This window comes from Pseudophryne corroboree, chromosome 2 (genome assembly GCF_028390025.1).
Source record: "Pseudophryne corroboree isolate aPseCor3 chromosome 2, aPseCor3.hap2, whole genome shotgun sequence".
Classification (NCBI taxonomy): Eukaryota; Metazoa; Chordata; class Amphibia; order Anura; family Myobatrachidae; genus Pseudophryne; species Pseudophryne corroboree.
In genome coordinates this window covers 245,589,199-245,610,618 of record NC_086445.1, presented here as the reverse complement: position 1 = coordinate 245,610,618, position 21,420 = coordinate 245,589,199, and the positions used below count along the sequence as shown (strand labels likewise).

General features: G+C 47.2%; 1 protein-coding gene across 12 annotated transcripts in view; it reads right to left on the bottom strand.

The window, feature by feature from the left end:
• The window catches only part of DGKA (diacylglycerol kinase alpha), a 328,604-nt gene that overhangs the window by 60,801 nt on the left and 246,383 nt on the right, over positions 1-21,420 (bottom strand). For 9 of the 12 annotated variants that reach the window (XM_063952594.1, XM_063952597.1, XM_063952596.1 and 6 more), the window contains 3 exons: positions 7,561-7,651; positions 7,335-7,411; positions 6,442-6,589 (listed from right to left, as the gene is read on the bottom strand). In XM_063952594.1, the coding sequence (XP_063808664.1) occupies positions 6,442-6,589; positions 7,335-7,411; positions 7,561-7,633 (298 nt within the window). In that variant the 5' untranslated portion in view covers positions 7,634-7,651. Of the gene's footprint in view, positions 1-6,441; positions 6,590-7,334; positions 7,412-7,560; positions 7,652-7,765; positions 8,080-8,644; positions 8,750-8,778; positions 8,861-21,420 lie in introns of those variants that run through there. The other 3 variants (XM_063952604.1, XM_063952601.1, XM_063952603.1) reach the window with 3 other exon arrangements.

Here is a 21,420-nt window from a genome sequence, read left to right as displayed (position 1 = left end):
CATTACAGGAGCAGGAGCATTCAATAATTACAGTGTGGTTTGAAAAGTGTGACAGAATAGCTTTCACTTCTCCACTTACAGGAAACTAAAACACTTTGGTTGTTATGAAAATACATCTTGCAATATAATAGTCACAAATACACATAATGAAGAACTAAAGAAAAATGAAAACAATTACTTTAAAGAGAACTTGGCAATTGTGAACTAGAGTTCTTTGTACATAGCGCCTACATACACTGGGGGTAATTCAGACCTGATCGCTGCTATCTAATCGCAGCAGTGCAAAAATCGCTTGCTAGCGATCAGGCCTAAATTAGGCCCATTGTGCCTATATACATAGGCCGGGATGTAATGGGAGCTGATAATGCCGGCCGGAAAATTATCGCACCACGTCAGACATTACAAATGTGCATATCGTCCTATTCGCTTTGGTTCATTTTAGAAGCAAAACAATGTAAAGAGGACGCACAAGCAGCTCCTGCAGTTTAAAATGTTATGCAGCATGCAGCTTATGTTCTGTGTGTAATAGCCACTGTGAACATACAAAATGTTATGCAGCATGCAGCTTATGTTCTGTGTGTAATAGCCACTGTGAACATACAAAATGTTATGCAGCATGCAGCTTATGTTCTGTGTGTAATAGCCACTGTGAACATACAAAATGTTATGCAGCATGCAGCTTATGTTCTGTGTGTAATAGCCACTGTGAACATACAAAATGTTATGCAGCATGCAGCTTATGTTCTGTGTGTAATAGCCACTGTGAACATACAAAATGTTATGCAGCATGCAGCTTATGTTCTGTGTGTAATAGCCACTGTGAACATACAAAATGTTATGCAGCATGCAGCTTATGTTCTGTGTGTAATAGCCACTGTGAACATACAAAATGTTATGCTACAATGTATTCCATCCAAACACTGTAACATAATTAGGTATGCTGATACAGTCGCAATTACTCGCAGAATATAGCCATATATCATTTAAATCAGCATAAGGTGCTTGTGCATCCTTATACATCCATTTGTGTATTAGACACATTTTCCAGTGCAAAATATGCAAAAATGACATGTACACTACACTGACTACTTTTGGAGATGAAAGGTTTTTTGTAAGTGTCAGAATGTATTGAAAAGTGTTTATTTATTGCAAATGTGCTTGTACTTATAACTGATTCCCAACATTTTAACCAATTCGGTAAAAAAAGGAAACACTTTAACATGGGCAAAGTAACTTTTTATCGGGTGCTCTACTTTAGAGCTGAAAGTGTCCGAAATATTTGGTTTGCTGCCACTAATACATTAGCCGGCTTTGCAAAATGCCCGATGTTTGCGGCTGTAGCCGCAAACATCGGACATTTTGCAGTTATTGGCTCCCATTACATCCCGGCCATAGTGCCTACATACATAGTGCCTACGGTATCCGTTCACATGGTCGACAGTCATTAAGTCGACCACTATTGTTCGACATTGACATGGTCGACATGGACAAATGGTCGACACATGAAAATGGTCGACACATGAAAGGTCGACATATGAAAAGGTCGACATGAGTTTTTTTACTTTTTTTTTCTTTTGGGGAAATTTTCCATACTTTACGATCCACATGGACTACGATTGGAACGGTAAAGTGTGCCGAGCAAAGCGGTAGCGGAGCGAAGGCACCATGCGAGGGGACGCGGTGCACTAATTGGGGTTCCCAGTCACTTTACGCAAAAAACGACACCAAAAAAAGTTAAAAAACTCATGTCGACCTTTTCATATGTCGACCTTTCATGTGTCGACCATGTGTTCATGTCGACCATGTCAATGTCGACCAATAGTGGTCGACCTAATGACTGTCGACCATTCATACCGGAACCAGTGCCTACATATATAGTGCCTATGTGCCTACATACATAGTTCCTGCATACACAGTGCCTACATACATGGTGCCTATGTGTCTACATAAATAGTGCCTATGTATACAGTGCATACATATACAGTGCCTACATACACAGTGCTTATACACTATACATAGTGCCTGTGTACCTATATACATAGTGGCTACATACATGGTTCCTACATACACAGTGCCTATATACATAGTGCTTATGTGCCTACATACAGAGAACATGAGAACCTGAGAACTGTGAGCTAGAGTTCTTTGTACATAGTGCCTACATACATTGTGCCTACATCAGTGTCGGACTGGAGCATGAAGGGCCCACCAGGGGTATGCAGTGGTAGGGGCCCATGATTAGAGGTGTGGCCAGCCTACAAAGGGGAAGTGGCCAGCCACCACAGAGGTTTGGCTAACCATTATAGAGTACCTGGTCTGGACTCCTTGATAATTTATATAGTAATTAATGCTAGTGCATGCACGATAATGTGCCAGATTAATGACAGCAATATACTGTAAAGAATACATCATAATCATGTGCAGTATAAGGTAACATATGTATAATATATCATTCAAGTGCACAGTCTAGAACCTGATCCCTAGAGGAGGAGGGGGCCCCAGGCAGTGGGGCCTACCGGTGGTTTCCCCTGTACCCCTGTGGGCCAGTCCAAGCCGGGCCTACATACACAGTGCTACATACAGTACACAGTGCTTACATACACAGTGCCTTCATACAAAGTGCCTATGTGCCTACATCCACAGTGCCTACATACATAGGGGGTTATTCAGTAAGGATTGCAGATTCTGCTTTTTAGCAGACTCTGCAATCCTTTCTATCGCATGCTGGGGGGCACCCATCGCAGGGCAAGACCACTCAGCATGCTAAATGGCCTGCCCAGTGGCTGAAACCGCAATTTAATTGTGGCAGCAGCAACTGTGGACAACCCCCTGCAGCCACCGCTGACCTGTCCCCGTTTTCAATTCGCCCCGTAACGCTACACCGCCGCCCCCCCGTCCAGCGAATGTCCCTGCCTGCCAATCAGGCAGAGGCGTTGGCAGCCAATGCGATCAGATCACATTGGCTGCTAACACACGCACAGGACGGTACCTGCGCGAGAGCACTAGCGCCACAGATGGGGTTATTGCGGTCGCTTAGCGACATACATAGTGACTACATACATAGTTCCTGCATACACAGTACCTACATACATGGTACCTATGTGCCTACATACACAGTGCATACATACACCGTGCCTATGTGCCTACATACATAGTTCCTGCATACACAGTACCTACATACACAATGCCTATGTGCCTACATACATAGTGCCCACATACACAGTGCATACATGCACCGTGCCTAAGTGCCTACATACATAGTGCCCACATACACAGTGCATACATGCACCGTGCCTAAGTGCCTACATACATAGTGGCTACATACACCGTGCCTACATACATAGTGCATACATACATAGTTCCTACATACACAGTACCTACATACATGGTACCTATGTGCCTACATACACAGTGCATACATACACCGTGCCTATGTGCCTACATACATAGTTCCTGCATACACAGTACCTACATACACAATGCCTATGTGCCTACATACATAGTGCCCACATACACAGTGCATACATGCACCGTGCCTAAGTGCCTACATACATAGTGGCTACATACACCGTGCCTACATACATAGTGCATCATGTAAACAATGTATGACCTAAACACACTGCTACCCAGGCCCAGCAGAATGCATGAAATGTCTTTGGAGCGGATTCAGAGGTGGATGCTAATTACTCGTCTTTGTATCCAGCTAACTGCTCCGCTGCTGCGTCTCTGTACACAGCTAATTGCTATGCCGCTACACATTTGTACGCAGCGGCTTGGCGAAAATATGCAAAAGCCACAGGAGGAATCTTGAGTTAAAAGACACCCACTGCAGGCTTCTGTGATCAGCTGCTGTGTACAAATACGCACACTGTATCAACTGCGTGACCATCAGACATCTGAGTAACTCTCAGGTTACTAAGGATGTCCAGTGTCATGCTACAGAGGCCAGCTAATCTGCGTCAGATGCCGCAGACCCTGGCCTCAGGGCACCTACAAAACGGGTCTGACACATCCACATTTTGTCAAATGCTCCCTGCTGCCGCTCTTGCCCAACCCCCAAACGGCCGCAGCCTGTCACTCAGGCTATGGCGTCCAGGGCACATCAAGTGATGTAGCAGAGTGGCATGCACACATCTCAAACCATCGGAGATGTGTGTTAATATCGAGTTAACATATATCTCTGATTCAGGCCCTTAGACTCTATTTACAAATGCCACAGAGCTAAGCTCCAATTAGAATTAAAACCAGCACTGAAACTTATGTCAATGACGTCAAAGAGAGAGTTCCCTCGGGATCCATAGATAATATTATACAGTATAGGACGTGTATAATTTAAATGTCGTTTCTTAGGATTATCCATTGTGACTGCATTGGCTAGTTTCTCCACTTAGAGCATCTCTCACATGTAATATAATCATGATTGTCTACTACCCTTGCTGATATACAACTCATTATTTTTCATCTTTTTAAAAAAAATAATCGGCGGGATGTAATGGAGTCCAAGATCATTGGAGGTGTGGGATGCCGGCTGATGGCGGACTTTTTTTTAAAGGGGCAATCATTTACAAGGCATGGTTTTGCCTTGTAAGTGCCTGCCCCTTTAAAAAAAAAGTCTGAGATCGGCTGGCATCCCGCACCCCCTGCAGTCTCAGACTCCATTACATCCCGCGGCATAAGTGAATTCAGAGCATTGCAAACCAGCAAAATATTGTATTTCAATAAAACAAATATTTTAAATGATCAGTACACCAGTAGAAAATACAAAGTAAAAACCACTTATGTTATGGACATCTAGAGTTTAGATGTTGTCAGTAGAAATCAGGGGCTATCTTAAGTTGTCATTAGTCTTCAGTCATGACCAGTCTGTTTCCGTTTCATAGTCTGCTTAGCGGGTTATTTAGCAAGCTACAATTTTCCCAGGAGGCTTTCAAATTCCAATTTTATTAAAGGAGAAACCTGGTGTAACACGTCAGCTTTGCCTTTAATAAATTTGGCATTTGAAAATCTTCCATGAAAATTGCAGAAAATTTGCAAAACAAAAAACAAAAAAATAACTGAATAGCGATAAACTTTAGATTAGAATATATGGCTAGCTGAAGTTGTTCTGGTTAGAATGGCTTTTTAGGTAGAAACAGCGGCTTAATGGTTAACAGTGCAGTGCAAATTGTTCTCTCCCATATATCATGATTAAAAAAAAACAACAGAACTGTATTAAGCTGCTTGCGGCCGATCGGGCAGCAGCAGAAACTTTGAGTATCTGTCCTAGGTGCTGCTTAGAAATTGCCAGACAGCATGTATAATAACCATTATAATCACTCAGTACCATCATGAACAATGCATATCATGAGGATTGAGATTATCTACAGTCAGCTGTATTGCTAATTTCCCAAGAGTCATGGGGCACCAACCCACTGTCAATAAGCCCTCCCAACCCAATTTGATTTCTTTGGCAACATCAGCATTGTGTTCACTTAGGGGGAGGTTCAATAGGTTTTTTGGGAGTCCAAAGTAATGGGTGCCCATCAGAGCAATTCAATTGTTGCTCTGATTAGAAGCCCATTGTCTTTTAAGTGCCCAAACAGACGGAGTTTAACTGTGAATCCCCATCTAAAGTAGTCCCCGTAAAGCAAAAAGTCCTGGTTAGGTACCCAAATTTGACACATTTAGCACATTTCTGTTCACCACCTCCAAAGCCTACGAGCAGAAATGTCGGCACCGGGTGGTGATTGCACCGGAACGCCAGAACAACTGAATTACTGCCGTTGGGCCCCACCTAGTGGCCAGCACCTTAAAAACAATTCAATCGCCCCCTTAGCCTCCACCTCTGAATCAAACCCATCATGTACCCGTTTGCTTTATATTTGAATTAGTATATGTCATGGTAAATTTTTGTGAATTTCAACACTGGGCATACAAGTTATATATGATGCATGATTAGCATGTAGGTACTAGCGATTAACATTGTGTATTGATGTGTGAGTAAAAAAGTGAAACGGTAAGGGAACGGTGAGGAGAAAAGTTTCTCAAAGATTTAAGGATATTAAAGCAGAACTACCACTAGGAGTTTTACAGCTCCACCCACTCCCAGAGGCCTGAGGGACGAGAGCGGGAAGCTGGAGGAGGAGCTGCAATCACAGAGCCTGATTGGTCCCGTTGTTCACACCACACATCTGCACTCAGTGTAATATGGCGAACAATAACTTCTTTAACCCTTAAACCGATAGCGCAACTTTACGAGTAGTACTGGAGTGTGAGGCAACCAAATATAACCCAAGGTAGCACAGTGTAGGGTGTCATCTGTCAAAACAAATGTAATCTATTATTATAATTATAAAATTCTTACAGTTTCTCAGAAAAAGACTCCAACAACATATTAACCTATGTTTATATCTGTCATCAACACTATACAAAACAATTCTATGAATCTGACATGACACTTACCCTGTGACCCGGCCGCCTGATTTTCTTCTCCATCCACATTGGGTACTGCCTGAAAAGACATGAAGAGCCGCTTGCAGAGATCAGGAGAAATGTCATCTGCTTCCAGGTATGTTCTCATGAAACGCTTAAAGCCCTCGAAATCTATTGACTGGGAAAAAAAATCAAAGATAAGTTTTAGAGACATGTTAGCATATAAATCATACCTTTATTTTACAGGCAGCCCGGGGGGAGGGGTGGCGAAAACATATACTATATGTTCTACCGGCAGGCAGTAAAATCTGCATTTGTATCCATTCCCTAATTTCAGCAGGGAGGCACTTAGGAATTGTGGTTTTCATAAAAGCAGCAGAAATAAAACAAGCATTAGAGATTTCAAGCTAATCCTACAGATTGATTGAAAAACAACACTGTAATACAAGATGTTCTTCCTTTACTTATAACCCACTTACTGGGTGCAATTCTCAGTATTTATTCTTACGTGTAACATCATATGTGATGTTACACGCATGCATACATACATACATACATACATACATCAGTTCCAGCTGTACTAATTTATAGGTAACATTTCCTTTTATTCCAATACATAGTCTGATTTTGTTTGCAGTTATTTACAGTTCAAATATGGCTGAGCTGTTCCTAGAATTAAGATGAATATTTCATTATTTAAAGGGCATACGTAGAGGGCACAGCAGACTGCAAGGTAAGTTAACAGAGAAGGTCCCGTGTTCAGACTCAAGATAAAAAGGTTTGTGTGGAACACCATTTCTTCTTATAACAATGCCATTATATTCTGGGAAAATACCCTGACATTACTTTTAAAGCCATACCTCAACCAATCTGCTGCAGAAGAGCCAACCTGCAAATGAATAGAAATCTGCAGAGTATCTCACCTCTTCAGGTACTTGATGACTTGAGGTGCCCTCTCCATAAAACTCCTGCAGCACATCTTGAACCTTTTTGGTACTGTCTGGAAACAAAACAGCATTTCATTTGAACATGCAGATTTCTGGCACTATCTGCACTTAGTCCTCACTGTCTGGGACCTCTCAGGACCAGCAGACCATGAACCTGAAGCTCTGGTATACGCTGAATACAGTATAGGAAATGTTTACTTACAATCAATGTACTTCTGCAGTTGGGTGAACTCCTCCGGGCTCAGGATTGCCCACTCCTTGTTCTCCTCGCTCATCCTGGCTCTGCGACAACCCTGCGGCAACACAGCAAAAGGAGATAAGCTGATCCAAAGCGAAGAAGAGAGGATAAATAATGAGAGACGGAGGATGCTGCCTGGGGATGAATGGGGTGTGATTCTGGATCAAACCTTGGATTACATATTAGCTGATCTAACACATTCTCCCCGAGGTTTCCAGAGCCACTATGCTGCTGTAATAATGAGACAGAGACAGATTGAGTGGCAGTGTGACAGAAAGAGAGAGGGGGGAGGCAAGAAGAGGAAGGGGATGGAAAGAGCACATACAGCCTGGGATACACACAGAATGTGAAAACAGGATAAAAACGGACACTGACACAGATAAGGTAGGAATAGGGAAATTACAGAGAAGAGAGACAATATGAAATTCCAGGTGTGAGTAAATAATAACTGTTAAAGAAACTGGCAGAGAACGAGCCAGAAGACAGGGGGAGAGGCAATCCAGCAGTGACTGGTGGGTGTATGCAGAAAGGAGGAGATTTAAAGATTTAAAGGTAAGTAAGAATACCAAGCACAGATCCCAATCAGAATTGAATTCAGCCAGACTAGCAAGAAATAAATGCTACATTTGCTGTAAGGCAATATCCACTGACGGTTTCTGCATCCATGACGATTTGTAGTTCTTTAAAAGTACATACTATACACAGCTCAATCCCATATAGCTGAATAATGACCCCTTCTTGGGGATACCCATTCTACATCTACGTCGACCAACATATTTCATTGATTGAGAATCTCAGGACTGAAGTTGTGCACATCTGCTGCAATCTGAGTTAATAACTTGTCCAAAGCAACAGGATGCAATGAGCCAGGTCCTGCCCTCTGGCTGATATCTATTTGTAGAGAAAAGAAAGGGTCCTCAGCTATCACTAATATAAGCCTCTCCAGACACTTCTAGAAAGTAATAGTAAGCAGATCACCCCTACAGAAATAATGCTATTTAACATCAAACGTTGCTTTTCCAGAAGTATAATGTAAGGGCAAACTGACCTATCCGGCAAAGCGGGTAGCAAGTCTTGGCCACAGGGCAGCCAGGACTATCCTCCTCGTTCCATGTACAGTGAGCAGATGTCACAGACTGCAGAATATTCCTAGTAATATGGAACAAACCCCCCCACTCCTACCACGACAAATCTCCTGGACAAGTTCAGCTCATCCTCATGAGTCTTCCGTACATCCTAGGTAAGCACTGTGCACATCTTGCACAGCAGAACATTCCCTTCTGTGTGATCTCCAGACTCAAGTCATGTTCTAACAGCCACTTATTTATAAGCGGAGGCAGCAGAGGGAAGTAATGACTATATCGTGCTTGCAGCACACAGAGGGTTAAACCATTCTCTTTTATAGGCAGTAATTTAAATATTTAATGCACCTTTCCTGAGCATTTAAAACATGAAAGAAACACTTGATTTTCAAAATTTTTCAACTTCACATCCGCCTGTACCATTCAGTGAGGCCATAATGTGATTATAAGAGCAGCTTTTACCGTCAATAGGCAGAAACCAGCTAATGACAGGGCAGCTCCGTTAGATAGAATTGTCATACGTAATCTTTCCATCTGTATATGGAAATTACATTTTCACTATGAAAATCCATGAATTTCTATGGGACCTGTTACCTTCAAGGAGGAAAGCTGAAAGGCTGGCAATGGGCTTACTTACAGCCCATGAAAATGCATTTGTCAACGTCTGTGCACTGATACCTGCCCTTATGACCTCTTTATACTGCATGATCTTCCTCTACTGTACACAGAAGGTCCTGACTGCATACTATCACCACATCTTCTTTCATCAAAGAGAACAGGACGGTGGGAAAGAAAACAGGAACAGATATATGGGTGTTACCATGGGGGAGGGCTGGCGAAGGGGTCTTAGTGGATGAATGATTTAGTGTAGTGCTGCTATATTCTGCTCTGTAATACAGCTGGCATTCAGGGTGTGTAACAAGTTGTGGGTCATGGCACATTAATGTGTTGTGACAGATTACATACATGTCTAATGTTGATTGTTATAGTAGGACAATAATACATACATGTCTAATGTTGCTTGTTACAGTAGGACAATAATACATTCATGTCTAATGTTGATTGTTACAGTAGGACAATAGTACATACATGTCTAATGTTGATTGTTATAGTAGGAAAATAGTATTTTCTAGTTACATATGACATTTCTTAGGAATGACTTTGTACATTATTATGCTACATACACATGGTAAATAAGAATTGGGGCAATGGGTATAAATGAATCACCAAGAGGTAGGAAGGGTGGGTGGAAGACATATGGCTAAAGGGATGACATATAGAAACAGTTAAGTGAGATATACCAGTCATGTAACCACTATAAGTGATATACGAGCCATGTGCTCACACCACCATATTTTTCAGCTTCTGCATTGGCCTCCACTAGAAGAGCAAGTTGAGTTTTTCACATGGCTCCAGCCCATGCACCTTACACTTTTATACCAGCCCGTGCTCACCACAACTTACATAAGACCAGCCTGTGCCCATACAGTACATATATTGCACACCAGGCTAGGACCTCTACAAAAAGTTCCAGCCTGACATACATACATACATACTTACACACACAGACACACGATACCACTAAATGAACGGCGGCTGCCAGCGATGAAGCGGGAGCGCGCATCAGCGCTCACCGCTCATCGCTTGGTCATACACATTGGGCGGCTTTGAGCTGACAGCGGCTCAAAACACCAAAAGTGAGCTGCTTTCAGCTCAAAATCGCCCAATGTGTATGGGCCTTAAGGTATGCAGTGCCTGTTAGGACATAACCGTGTGGAGAGGAGTTAATGGCTAAAAATTATATGCCAGTTGAGTGGATGCGCACCATGTTATGGGGAAATTTATAATAAAAAAAACTTGTAAAGAGTATAAGTAGAGATGTTCAGAGCAACCAATTAATCAAATTCTAGCTAACATTTTATAGAATGCACTAGGAAAGTGGTTACCAAACTTAGGGGGTCATTCCGAGTTGATCGCTCGCTAGCAACTTTTTTCAGCGCTGCGATCAGGTTAAATCTCGGCAAAACTGCGCATGCACCGCAATGCGAAGGTGCGTTTTACGGGTACAAAGAGGATCGGTGCTGGGCGATGGATTTAATGAAGAATCCATTCGCACAGCCTATTGCAAGGTGACAGACAGAAAGAGGGCATTTGTGGGTGTCAACTGACCGTTTTCTGGGAGTGTTTGGAAAAACGCAGGTGTGTCCAATCGTTTGCAGGGCGGGTGTCTGACGTCAATTCCGGGACCAAAAAGACTGAAGTGATCGCAGCGGCTGAGTAAGTCCAGAGCTACTCAGAAACTGCCCAAAACTTTTTTTGTGCCGTCGGCATGCAAAAGCGTTCGCTCACTTGCAAAGCTAAAATACACTCCCCCATAGGCGGCGACTATCTGATCGCAGCGCTGCAAAAAGTTGCTAGCGAGCGATCAACTTGGAATGACTCCCTTAGTCTTCCAAGAACCTAAATATGCCACTTTTAAAATGATTCACATTGAACATAGATTGTTACTAATTAAGTGCTCAAGCATGGATATCCTTAAAAACTGAACATTAAGGTACCTTGAGGACCAAGTTTGGGAATCACTGTAATAGGTGAATGATAGCTGGATGCTGATTGGTTGATTTTGGCCAGTAGTTCTCAACTAAAGCCTCAAGTAACCCCAACAGGCAGAGTCGGACTGGCCCACAGGGGAACAGGGGAAACCCCCGGTGGGCCCCACTGCCTGCGGGCCCTCCTCCTCCTCTAGGGATCAGGTTCCAGACTCTATCCTAGTGCACATGAATTATGCATTATACATGTGTTACATTATACTTCATAAGAACATGGTTTATTATATTCTGTATTTACCAAGGGGCACAGAACATGTACTCTGTAATGGCTAGTCAAACCTCTGGGGGCTACACCCTTAAGCATGGCCCCCTACAACAGCATTCCCCCGGTGGGCCCTTCATTCCCCAGTCCGATGCTGCCAACAGGTCATGTTTTCAGAATTTCTGTCTTTGGAATCAGGTGGGATAATTACTGACCCAGAAAAATAGATGAACTCACCTGTGCGTGATTAAAGACATCCAGAACACATGACCTATTGGGGGTACCTGGGGTTACAGTTGATAACCACTGCTTTATGCTACATTTCCTCTTTCTTTTTTTGGTTTTCATTAATGAGAGAGAAAATGTTTAACACTTTGCCCACCTACCAGTTACATATTTAAATACTTGTTCTGTCAGCTATAACAATTAGTATGATAGTATAACAGTATACTTGAACTGCACACTAATATTTTATAGACAGTGGGATATCATAGATATTTTAGAAATTGTTGAGCATTGCTGTGTGTTTACGGGGGGGGGGGGGGGGGGGGTGAGTTTATAATATATAGAATTAGTATTGGGAGGGGGTTACACCCTTGCTCAATGTTAAATCCTGCCCGTAATTTGTGTTCTACATACAAAAACAAGTAGCACTTTGCTTGCATGCAAAAACAACCCAAAATGCATCACCCCCCCTAGCATCACAACATGGTTTGTCCAGGTGCACCGTTTAGCTGGATTTGCCCTTAACTCTTGATGAGGTCTTTGATGCAATAACTGCTTGGCATGTGCCCACTGCAGTTCTATGTTTCCTTAAACACCTATTGTCGAGTGAGGGCCTAGGAAAGCTCTAGCACAAGCTGACGTTAATGAAGCATGGCTGTTACTGACAGCTTCATTCTCTTGGGAGTGGGCAAGAAACAACTGATTCCATTTCTGTGTACCTTGTCGCTTGAGCATTTAGCACTGTGTTCAAAACACTGGAGTCACAAGGACTTCTGCTTTTTGTGCTCAGTGGTTGCTATGAAACCAGAAAACCTCATCGTGATGTCATCGGGATTCCTTTCTATGTGGGGAATCCTGTAGGGCTGTTGGGGAGTTCCAGACTGAAATCTCAATATTCAAATCATTGCAGCCTTGATCTAACAGCTGTATATATGTAAGCTGCTATCACAGCCAGATACCAGTTGAGCTATTAGTTGTTTATGGTGCATGAAAAATTAATCAAAGCTTCTGCTGAATGAATTGAGGCGCTAAAATTAAATAAAAAAATAAACAAGCTTCTTTTTTCTCTAACATCCTTCCCGGCTAAATAAAACCCCTCTAGTTATTAAAAGAAATTTATGTACTGTACTGCCAGGAATGTCACACAGAATAAAGGTCACCCCAACATTTTTTATAATAGCGCCAGCATTTGCACTTACAGCATAGGTCTGTGCACTGTGCAGTGCTACTCACTAGCCAGAGAGAAGGCTGCAGAGCATCTCACACAGACACACTGCAGGAAATAGCAGCATAACATCAAAAACAGCCTAACAGGGCAGTACATACAAGGGGGATTGGTAGTGGGGACCACAGGGAGTTAGCGGCGCAAAGAGTCGGGGCGCGCGTACGAGGTGCGCGCGAGCCCATGCTCACGGCAGGCGGTGCCGTTCGCGCACGTGCGCGCGCAGCGGCGCCGCACGTCTCTCTGTCTCCCCAGCTCACTCCCCTAGAGCCGGAATCCAGCGGCTTGCGGGGGAGGAGGGGGGACAGGGAATGGGTTAGTGGCCGCAGGGCTGCTGCGGCCGCTAACCGGTCTCGCCGCAGCTCCCTCCCAGCGGGCGGAGTTCGCTCCGTTTTGCAGGGGGAGGGGGCGAGTGTAAGTTCAGAAAGCGAGGGCAGCGCGGGCACCGACGGCCAGCCCCCCGATAGAGGCGGAGTTTGGTGGGGGACTGGTTCGCCGTCGGTCAGGGGCGCCCCCTTTCCCCCGCCAGGGCAGACGGGACGGCAGACGTCGGGGGTCCCAGTTGACGCTTGTTGGGCGTCATGCGGGTAGGCGCGCGCGGGCCCCGGCTGGGGGTCCCTCGGTATCCGGCGCCGGGTTTTGGGGCGGTCAGGACCCCTCAGGAACGCTGGCGTCGGCATTGGCCACGGTGGTGGCGGCCTTAGGGCCGCTGGCCGCGGCTGCATCCCCGGGGGTAGCTGCAAGCTCCAACATGCCGGCAGTGGCAGGTGGGTCCGGTGTGCGGGCGGCGCAGCGAGTTGCCCGCGCCTGCCGGGAGCTCGGGGCGGCCGCCGCGGACCTGGATCATTGTCCCGGACGGGACGGGCAGGGACGCGCGGCGGAGACGCCCTCCTCACGAGTTGCTCGGCATGCGCCGCGAGTGCTTTCTGGGTCCTTCGCTCCTTTCTCTGCTGCAGGGGATCGCGGTGAAGTGGAGATGGCGGAGTCCGAGGAAGACGACGTCGGTTTTGTCACGCCGGAGGATACCGTGTCGGGGCAGTCGACAATATCAGGTGAGGTGGTACAGTCGGTATCGGGCTCCTCCACGAGCTCTAGTTCTCGGAGTTCTTCCTCTTCCTCCTCTTCATCTTCTCTGTCGTCGCCGGCGTCTGACGTTAGTAGTACGACTAGGGCGAAGAAGCGTGCGACGAAATTCGCCAAGAGGGCGGCAAGACAGCAGAAGAGGCGCAAGCGGCTGAGCGAGAAAGCTCGCAGGGCCAAGAAACGCCGCGATTTGCCCGGGGTTGTTCGCTGCGACTACACGGCAGTGATGCGGGGGCTGAGGGATAGCTGCCGTAGGAAGATTTGCAGGGGGGACTTTGTTGATGTGTTCGTCTTGACAAAGGACGCGAAGAGGGAGTATAAGGCGGCGGCAGCAAAGAAGGGCATCGGGGCCGAGGCCTTCCGTACCTTCGATAACTGGCTGGCCGGTTTTTGGGTCTTCGCGGCTTGTTACCTGGAGGATAGACCGGACGAGCACATGAACATCATTCGGTACCTGCATCTCATACACGACATGTAGCGCACATCTTCGGGCTCCGAGTGGCGTCGGTATGACCAGGAATTCAGGGAGAAGCAGGACGGGTTGCAAGTCATGGACTTTGGGTGTAAGGACGTGGAAGTCTGGCTCAAGGTCACTCGGGCTTCGCAACAGGCTAAGGAGCCCCGGAACGCGGGGGCGGACGGGCACCGCGCAGGGTCGTCCGCCCTGGGGTCCGGCGCAGACGGCGGATCGGCCAAGCCAGGTAGGTCGGCCGTCCGTGCAGGGGGGCAAGCCGCCGCAAAAGGGAAATGTTTCGCGTTTAACAACGCGGCCTGTTCCTTCGGCAAGCAGTGTCGTTTTCGACACTCGTGCTTGCAATGTGGCGGATCCCACCCAGCCTCCTCTTGCTTCAAAGGCAGTCGTCAGGGTGCCCGGGGTAAGCAAACTTACCCGAGACAGGCCACGGGCGGGAGCGCTCCGCAGAGCTCCAACGCCAATTAATTTGGAGACCATGGGCCGGTGGTTGGATTGGTATCCAAATAGGGCGGATGCGGAATTTTTGTTTTCCGGTTTTCGTTTTGGTTTTCGCTTGCCTGTTGCGAGCGAGGTGTCGGTGCGGGCCCAGCGGAACCTCCAGTCTGCCCGTGCCTTGCCGTTGGTGCTGCGGGAGAAAGTGGATAAGGAGGTCTGGTTGGGCAGGATGGAGGGACCGTTTACATCGCCCCCGGTGGATGGTTTGGTCATCTCTCCAGTGGGGGTGGTTCCCAAGAAGACTCCAGGCGCTTTTCGGCTCATTCAGCATCTTTCTTACCCGTTGGGTGCGTCGGTCAATGACGCGATACCGCCGGCTCATTGCTCGGTGGTGTATCAGTCGTTTGACGAGGCGCTGGAGCTGGTCCGCAGTTACGGGACTGGGGCCCTCATGGCTAAGATTGATGTTGAGTCCGCTTTTCGGTTGCTGCCGTTACATCCGGACTCATTCCGTTTTATGGGTTTTCGGATAGGAACGGAGTATTTCATCGACAAATGTTTGCCGATGGGATGTTCCGTTTCATGCTCGTTTTTCGAACGGTTTAGCTCGTTTCTACATTGGTGCGTGGAGTCTTCGTCAGGGGGTCACGGGGTCGCCCATTACCTCGATGACTTCCTGTGTGCGGGTCCGGCAAATTCTTCACGGTGCGGCGACTTGCTGTTCAGAATCCGAGCTCTGTTTTTCCACTTCGGCGTTCCCGTGGCCGAGGATAAAACAGAGGGACCGGCCTCCTGTTTGTCCTTTTGGGGATTGAGATTGACACTGTGGCAGGATCGTGTTGGCTGCCTCGGGACAAGGTGGTGAAGCTCCGCGACGCTATTTGCCGGTTCGAGGGGTCGCGTAAAGTCACACTGCGGCATGCGCAGTCCTTGCTGGGCATGTTGAACTTTGCTTGTCGGGTAATCCCGATGGGCAGGGTTTTCTGCCGGAAGCTGGAAAGGGCGACTGCGGGGTGTGCCAGACCACACCATTTCGTGCGATTGTCCTCCGAGATTAAGAGGGATTTGGCCGTATGGCCTCGTTCCTGGAGGACTTCAACGGGGTGTGTATATGGCAGGCGCCAGCGGTGGACAGCGCTAGGTTGCAGCTTTTCACCGACGCAGCGGGTGCCTCTGGATTCGGTTGCTATCTGGAGGGATCTTGGTGCGCGGCCTCGTGGCCGCGGAATGGCATCGCGAAGGTTTAACTAAGGACCTTTTGCTTCTGGAGCTTTTCCTCATTATGGTGGCGCTGGAGGTCTGGGGCGATCGGCTGGCTCATCGCAGCATCTTGTTTAGATGTGACAATCTGGGTGTGGTGCATGCGATAAATAACCAGAGGGCGAAGTCGCTGGTGGTTCTGAGGGTGCTGGGGCAGTTGCTATTGACATGCCTACGTAGGAACATGTGGTTCCGCGCGCAGCATGTACCTGGTCTGGAGAACGGGATTGCCGACGCTTTGTCGCAAGGGCAGTGGGAAAGGTTTTGTTTGTTGGCACCCGAGGCCGACGAACATGGTTTTCATTGTCCCGGTTATGTTTGGCAGGTGATCGGGCCGGACTGGAGGGTCTAGCGTTGCGGTCAGTCGCGCCAACCACGCTTAAGGCTTACGGACAAGCTTGGAGCGAGTGGGAGGAGTTTGTTCGAGGACGAAATCAGCAAGGTAAGAGCGGGCATCGGATGATGCTTTCTTTTATTTGGCAGTTGTATGTTTCGGGTAGGTCCAGAGCAGTGGTATCCCGGTACTTGGCTGGCATTTCGTTTTTCAGCAAAATAAAAGGCGTCCCTGACGTGACAAAAAGCGGGATTCATTCTGCTGAAGGCGATGAAAGGATGGGCGCGAGTCGCGCCGACGCCACCTGACAGGAGGCGGCCCATTGATGCGGCTTTGTTGCCGGCTGTCATCAGGGAGGTTGGAGGCGTCGCGTCGTCCATGTTTGAGTAGCTGTTGTTCAGTTTGGCGTTCTCAATGGCTTACCACGGGGCCTTTAGGGTTTCGGAATTGGTAGCACCTTCTAAGCGAGCAGATTCGCGCATGCTGGTCGGGGACGTGGTGGTGGGTGAGAGGTCCTTGCTATGCAGATTGCGGCGCTCTAAGACGGACCAAGTGGGGAAAGGTTGATGGGTCACCTTGGTTCCGGCACTTGAGGAGAGCATTTGCCCAGTAAGGTTGGCAGTGCAGTATGAGGCAGTACGGCCCGACGGTCGGGGGTCATGGCTGCTGCATTATGACGGGCTGCCGGTGACGAAGTATCAATTTCGTTGGATGCTGGGTCGCTGTCTGGCGAGCTTGGGCCTTCCACCCGCTGCGTTCGGGATGCATTCCTTCCGCATAGGGGCTGCGACGTCGGCTGCAGCGGCGGGATTTTCCATGGCTGAAATCCAGGCGGTGGGGCGATGGAAGTCGTCGAGTTACAGGCGATATATTCGCCCCGTTGCATGAGAGGTTGGCTTGCGCGTGGTTTTTTGGTTAAATTACTGTTGTATAATCATGTTGTTACAGTTCAGTGCGTTATGGTGTTGTGCGTTTGTTTGTCCCCCCCTTTTTTATCCTACTCAGGGATTAGCTACTCGCCGTTGCTGGCATGAGCCGGCAGCGGGGGTATAGAGTTCTTTTGCGATTTTTGCCTGACTTGACGGACTGAATTCTAATCCACAATTTGGCTGATCAGTTCTAATTAAAGTCCCTCAGCAGGTTTTACGCTTTCACCTCCAGCTGAGTTCTTACATGTTTTTCCCATTTTATACCACCACCCCCCCAACCGTTTCATTTTCTTATTTTAATCTGATTTTTCCCATTGTGTGTTCATGTTCGCTTCAAATTGGCTAGAAGCTTGTGCAAATCGGCTAGGCCGTGACTTCTGCAATAGACAAAACTAATTTTTTTTCTTTTTGGCAGATCCTTCAGGTTAATGCATTTAATAAACAAGATATTGATAATTAGTAACCAATTTTACCCCCTTTTCCTCCTCTTCAGGTTGGTTTGAAGATGACTTGGCTATATGGGTGGTTGGCCACTCGTATGTGTATTGGGCTGCCAAGTTTCTGGCCTCGGAGGGGGCTCAGATGTTTCCTAGGGCTCAGGGAGTTCGTTGGCTTGGTTGGCGAGGGATGATGTGGAAAGATCTGCGAAGTAGACTAGTCAGTCAGGCCAGCAAGCATGGAGTCCCTAGGGTGCTAGTTGTCCATCTAGGTGGCAACGACCTGGGGAAGAGGACGTCTTTGGAGCTGCGGTGGGCCATGATACAAGATCTGGCAAGTGTGGCCGCAACATGGACCAATTGCGTATTGGTGTTCTCCTTGATGGTGCCAAGGTTGAGTTGGCGAGGTGTGGCGGACGGTCGCGTAATTGATGAGGCCAGAAAGAAGGTGAATGGGGCGGTGGCGAAGTGGGTGCTGTCCCGCGGAGGCAAAGTTGTTCGCCACCCTAGGATTCGCTTCCGAGACAGTCACCTTTTTCGGCCTGATGGTGTGCATCTATCCAAGGAGGGGATGATGCTTTTCCTGGAGGATCTGTGTCTAGTGTTGCAGGAGTTAGGGTGAGGACTCTGGGGAAGAGTCTTTCGCTGTTGGCGGAAAAGAACGGCAGTTTGTAGTTGTATGGTAAGCTGTAGTGATTTGCAGTTTGGTGTGGTTTAGGTGCACTCACCTCCATCGACTTATTGGCCGCTCGACCACCCGTCCGGGAGGCAGCGGCAGGGCACCCATCAGGGTGGGTAGTCACTGTGGGGGTTGAGTTGTCACCTATTACCGAGTTTGATAGTTTGTAGTAAAATTAGGATGGTTTCGAATTTTAGCATTTTAAGGTTAGCGTTAGTTTAATAGAGCCGTTCTTTTTTCTGCCACCATATGCCGGCTGAATCGGCATCTTAACAAAGTTTTCATTTACAGGTTTGCTATGGTTAGGGTCAAATAAATAGCTAGCAATTTTTCTGCCAAATTCAAGTCTCCGTGTCTTTATTTCTTGGTATTAGAGGTAACGAATGGTTTACTTTAAATGAAGGGGTCCACCAAATATCACTAGGATGTTTAGGAGAGAGAATTGATTGCATAGGAAAGGAATGAGTTAAACATCTTGTGAGGGGTGGACCTAGCTGTGAGGAAAGTACAGCCTTTGGAAAAAGGGGAGGGTTTAATATATATAGGGAAGGCTAGGCCATTTTGTCTCTCTTGTTTGGTGAATTGCCTTCCCGCCCTCCCGCCCTGTTGGTAAAGGTTCTGGCACGGAGTGCCTTGGCGTTGAATTGTTGGCTGGGTTTATCGTTGGCTATTTATTGGCGGAAAAGAACGGCAGTTTGTAGTTGTATGGTAAGCTGTAGTGATTTACAGTTTGGTGTGGTTTAGGTGCACTCACCTCCATCGACTTATTGGCCGCTCGACCACCCGTCCGGGAGGCAGCGGCAGGGCACCCATCAGGGTGGGTAGTCACTGTGGGGGTTGAGTTGTCACCTATTACCGAGTTTGATAGTTTGTAGTAAAATTAGGATGGTTTCGAATTTTAGCATTTTAAGGTTAGCGTTAGTTTAATAGAGCCGTTCTTTTTTCTGCCACCATATGCCGGCTGAATCGGCATCTTAACAAAGTTTTCATTTACAGGTTTGCTATGGTTAGGGTAAAATTAATAGCTAGCAATTTTTCTGCCAAATTCAAGTCTATGTGTCTTTATTTCTTGGTATTAGAGGTAACGAATGGTTTACTTTAAATGAAGGGGTCCACCAAATATCACTAGGATGTTTATAGCGCCAGCATTTGCACTTACAGCATAGGTCTGTGCACTGTGCAGTGCTACTCACTAGCCAGAGAGAAGGCTGCAGAGCATCTCACACAGACACACTGCAGGAAATAGCAGCATAACATCAAAAACAGCCCTAACAGGGGTGAACGCCTCTGGCTTCTCCATGATGTACAATGAAACAGAGATCACTTTTGTGTTTTCAATACAAACCAGATAATCCCATGCCAAAAACACTTGTAACTGATGATTAATAGGTGTGCTGGCAGCATTTCCTATCCTTATAAGTGTGCAGAGAATGCTAGCAGAGAATTTACATTCATTGTCAAAAATAGGAAGATAAAAATACAACATCGGGAAATAATTTAGATAAACACGTGTTGCTACCATGCTAACCTAGCCTTTTATACCATTATTATGTCATTTGTATAAAGCAAACCATTCTGGGCCATGCCGCATGATACACAATTACACAATAAGTGGTATCAGTGCAAGTATGTCAAGAGGGAATGTAGTCAGGATCTCGACAGTGGAAGCCCAATGGTCACAATACCAACGGACCCGGACGGTATTATGGTTAGGCATTAGCGCTAGGGTTACGCTGCGGGAGGGAACGGTTTAGCTTTGGATGCTGAAGGGGACAGTTAGCGTCAAGCTGGGTACACATTAGATGATGTGTTCCCAGCACAACATCAAAGGCGATGAGACCCGGCGGGGAGGCTGGCACTGGCAAGTGCATACACACTTGTGGATGCCGGCAGCAACGGTGGGGGGCATGCTGTATTCGGTAGCATGGCATTGCTAGCGACATCCTCAGATTGAGCTGCAAAAACTGACGTGGGATGTCGCTAGCAACCTGTGGAAGCACGCATTGCTAGCTATGTAGTTGGTACACATTAGGATGATTTGAACGAAGCGTTGATATCGATCAAATCACTCAAATTGTCATCTAATGTGTACCCATTTTAAGGTTGCAGGAGGGGTGTGTTAAGGGGATCAGTATGTGATCCCGTTGGCTGGGAGGCCAAATGTCAGTATACCTACATCGGCATCCCAGGCTCTAGAATGCCGGCAGCGCAGCGAGCACAACGAAGCCGCCTCACTCGCCACAGGTTCTATTCTCCCTCTATGGGTGTTGTGGACAACCATAGAGGGGGAATCACCTACATCGTCAGTAACCATCGGGATTCTGCTGTCAGGATTCTGACCGTCGTGATCCTGACTGCCAGCATTTTGTACCCACGCCTATTAGAATAGTCATGTACAGGGGCGCTGACAGCTCTGCCGGGCCCAGGTACTCTGGGGGGTGGGGAGGGGGGGGGCGTGACCAATGCAGACAGACCCCCTCCTTAGAGTAAAATGTAAAAAAGTTTCTGTGTGGCTACGCGCTGAAAAAGGGGTGGGCAACGGGTGAAGAGCAGGAGGCGGCGGGGGAGGTGGGGATGGCTGCTGAGGGGAGTGGCGGATGTGATCGCTCACCCCCCACACATCATGTGGGGAGAGAGCATAATGCATCCTTCGTTTCCTCGCTGTCTACAATGGGAGGAGGGTCCAACAGGCCCGGGTAAAGAATACCCTACCCCCCCTCAGCACCACTGGGCATGTAAGGCATTTACAAATTATACAGACAAACCTGGCCTTATACAAGATACGGTGATATAGGAAAGGATGAAATAAGTAGGGGGGCCAATCCAGAGATCGGCAGGATCCTGGGATTGAG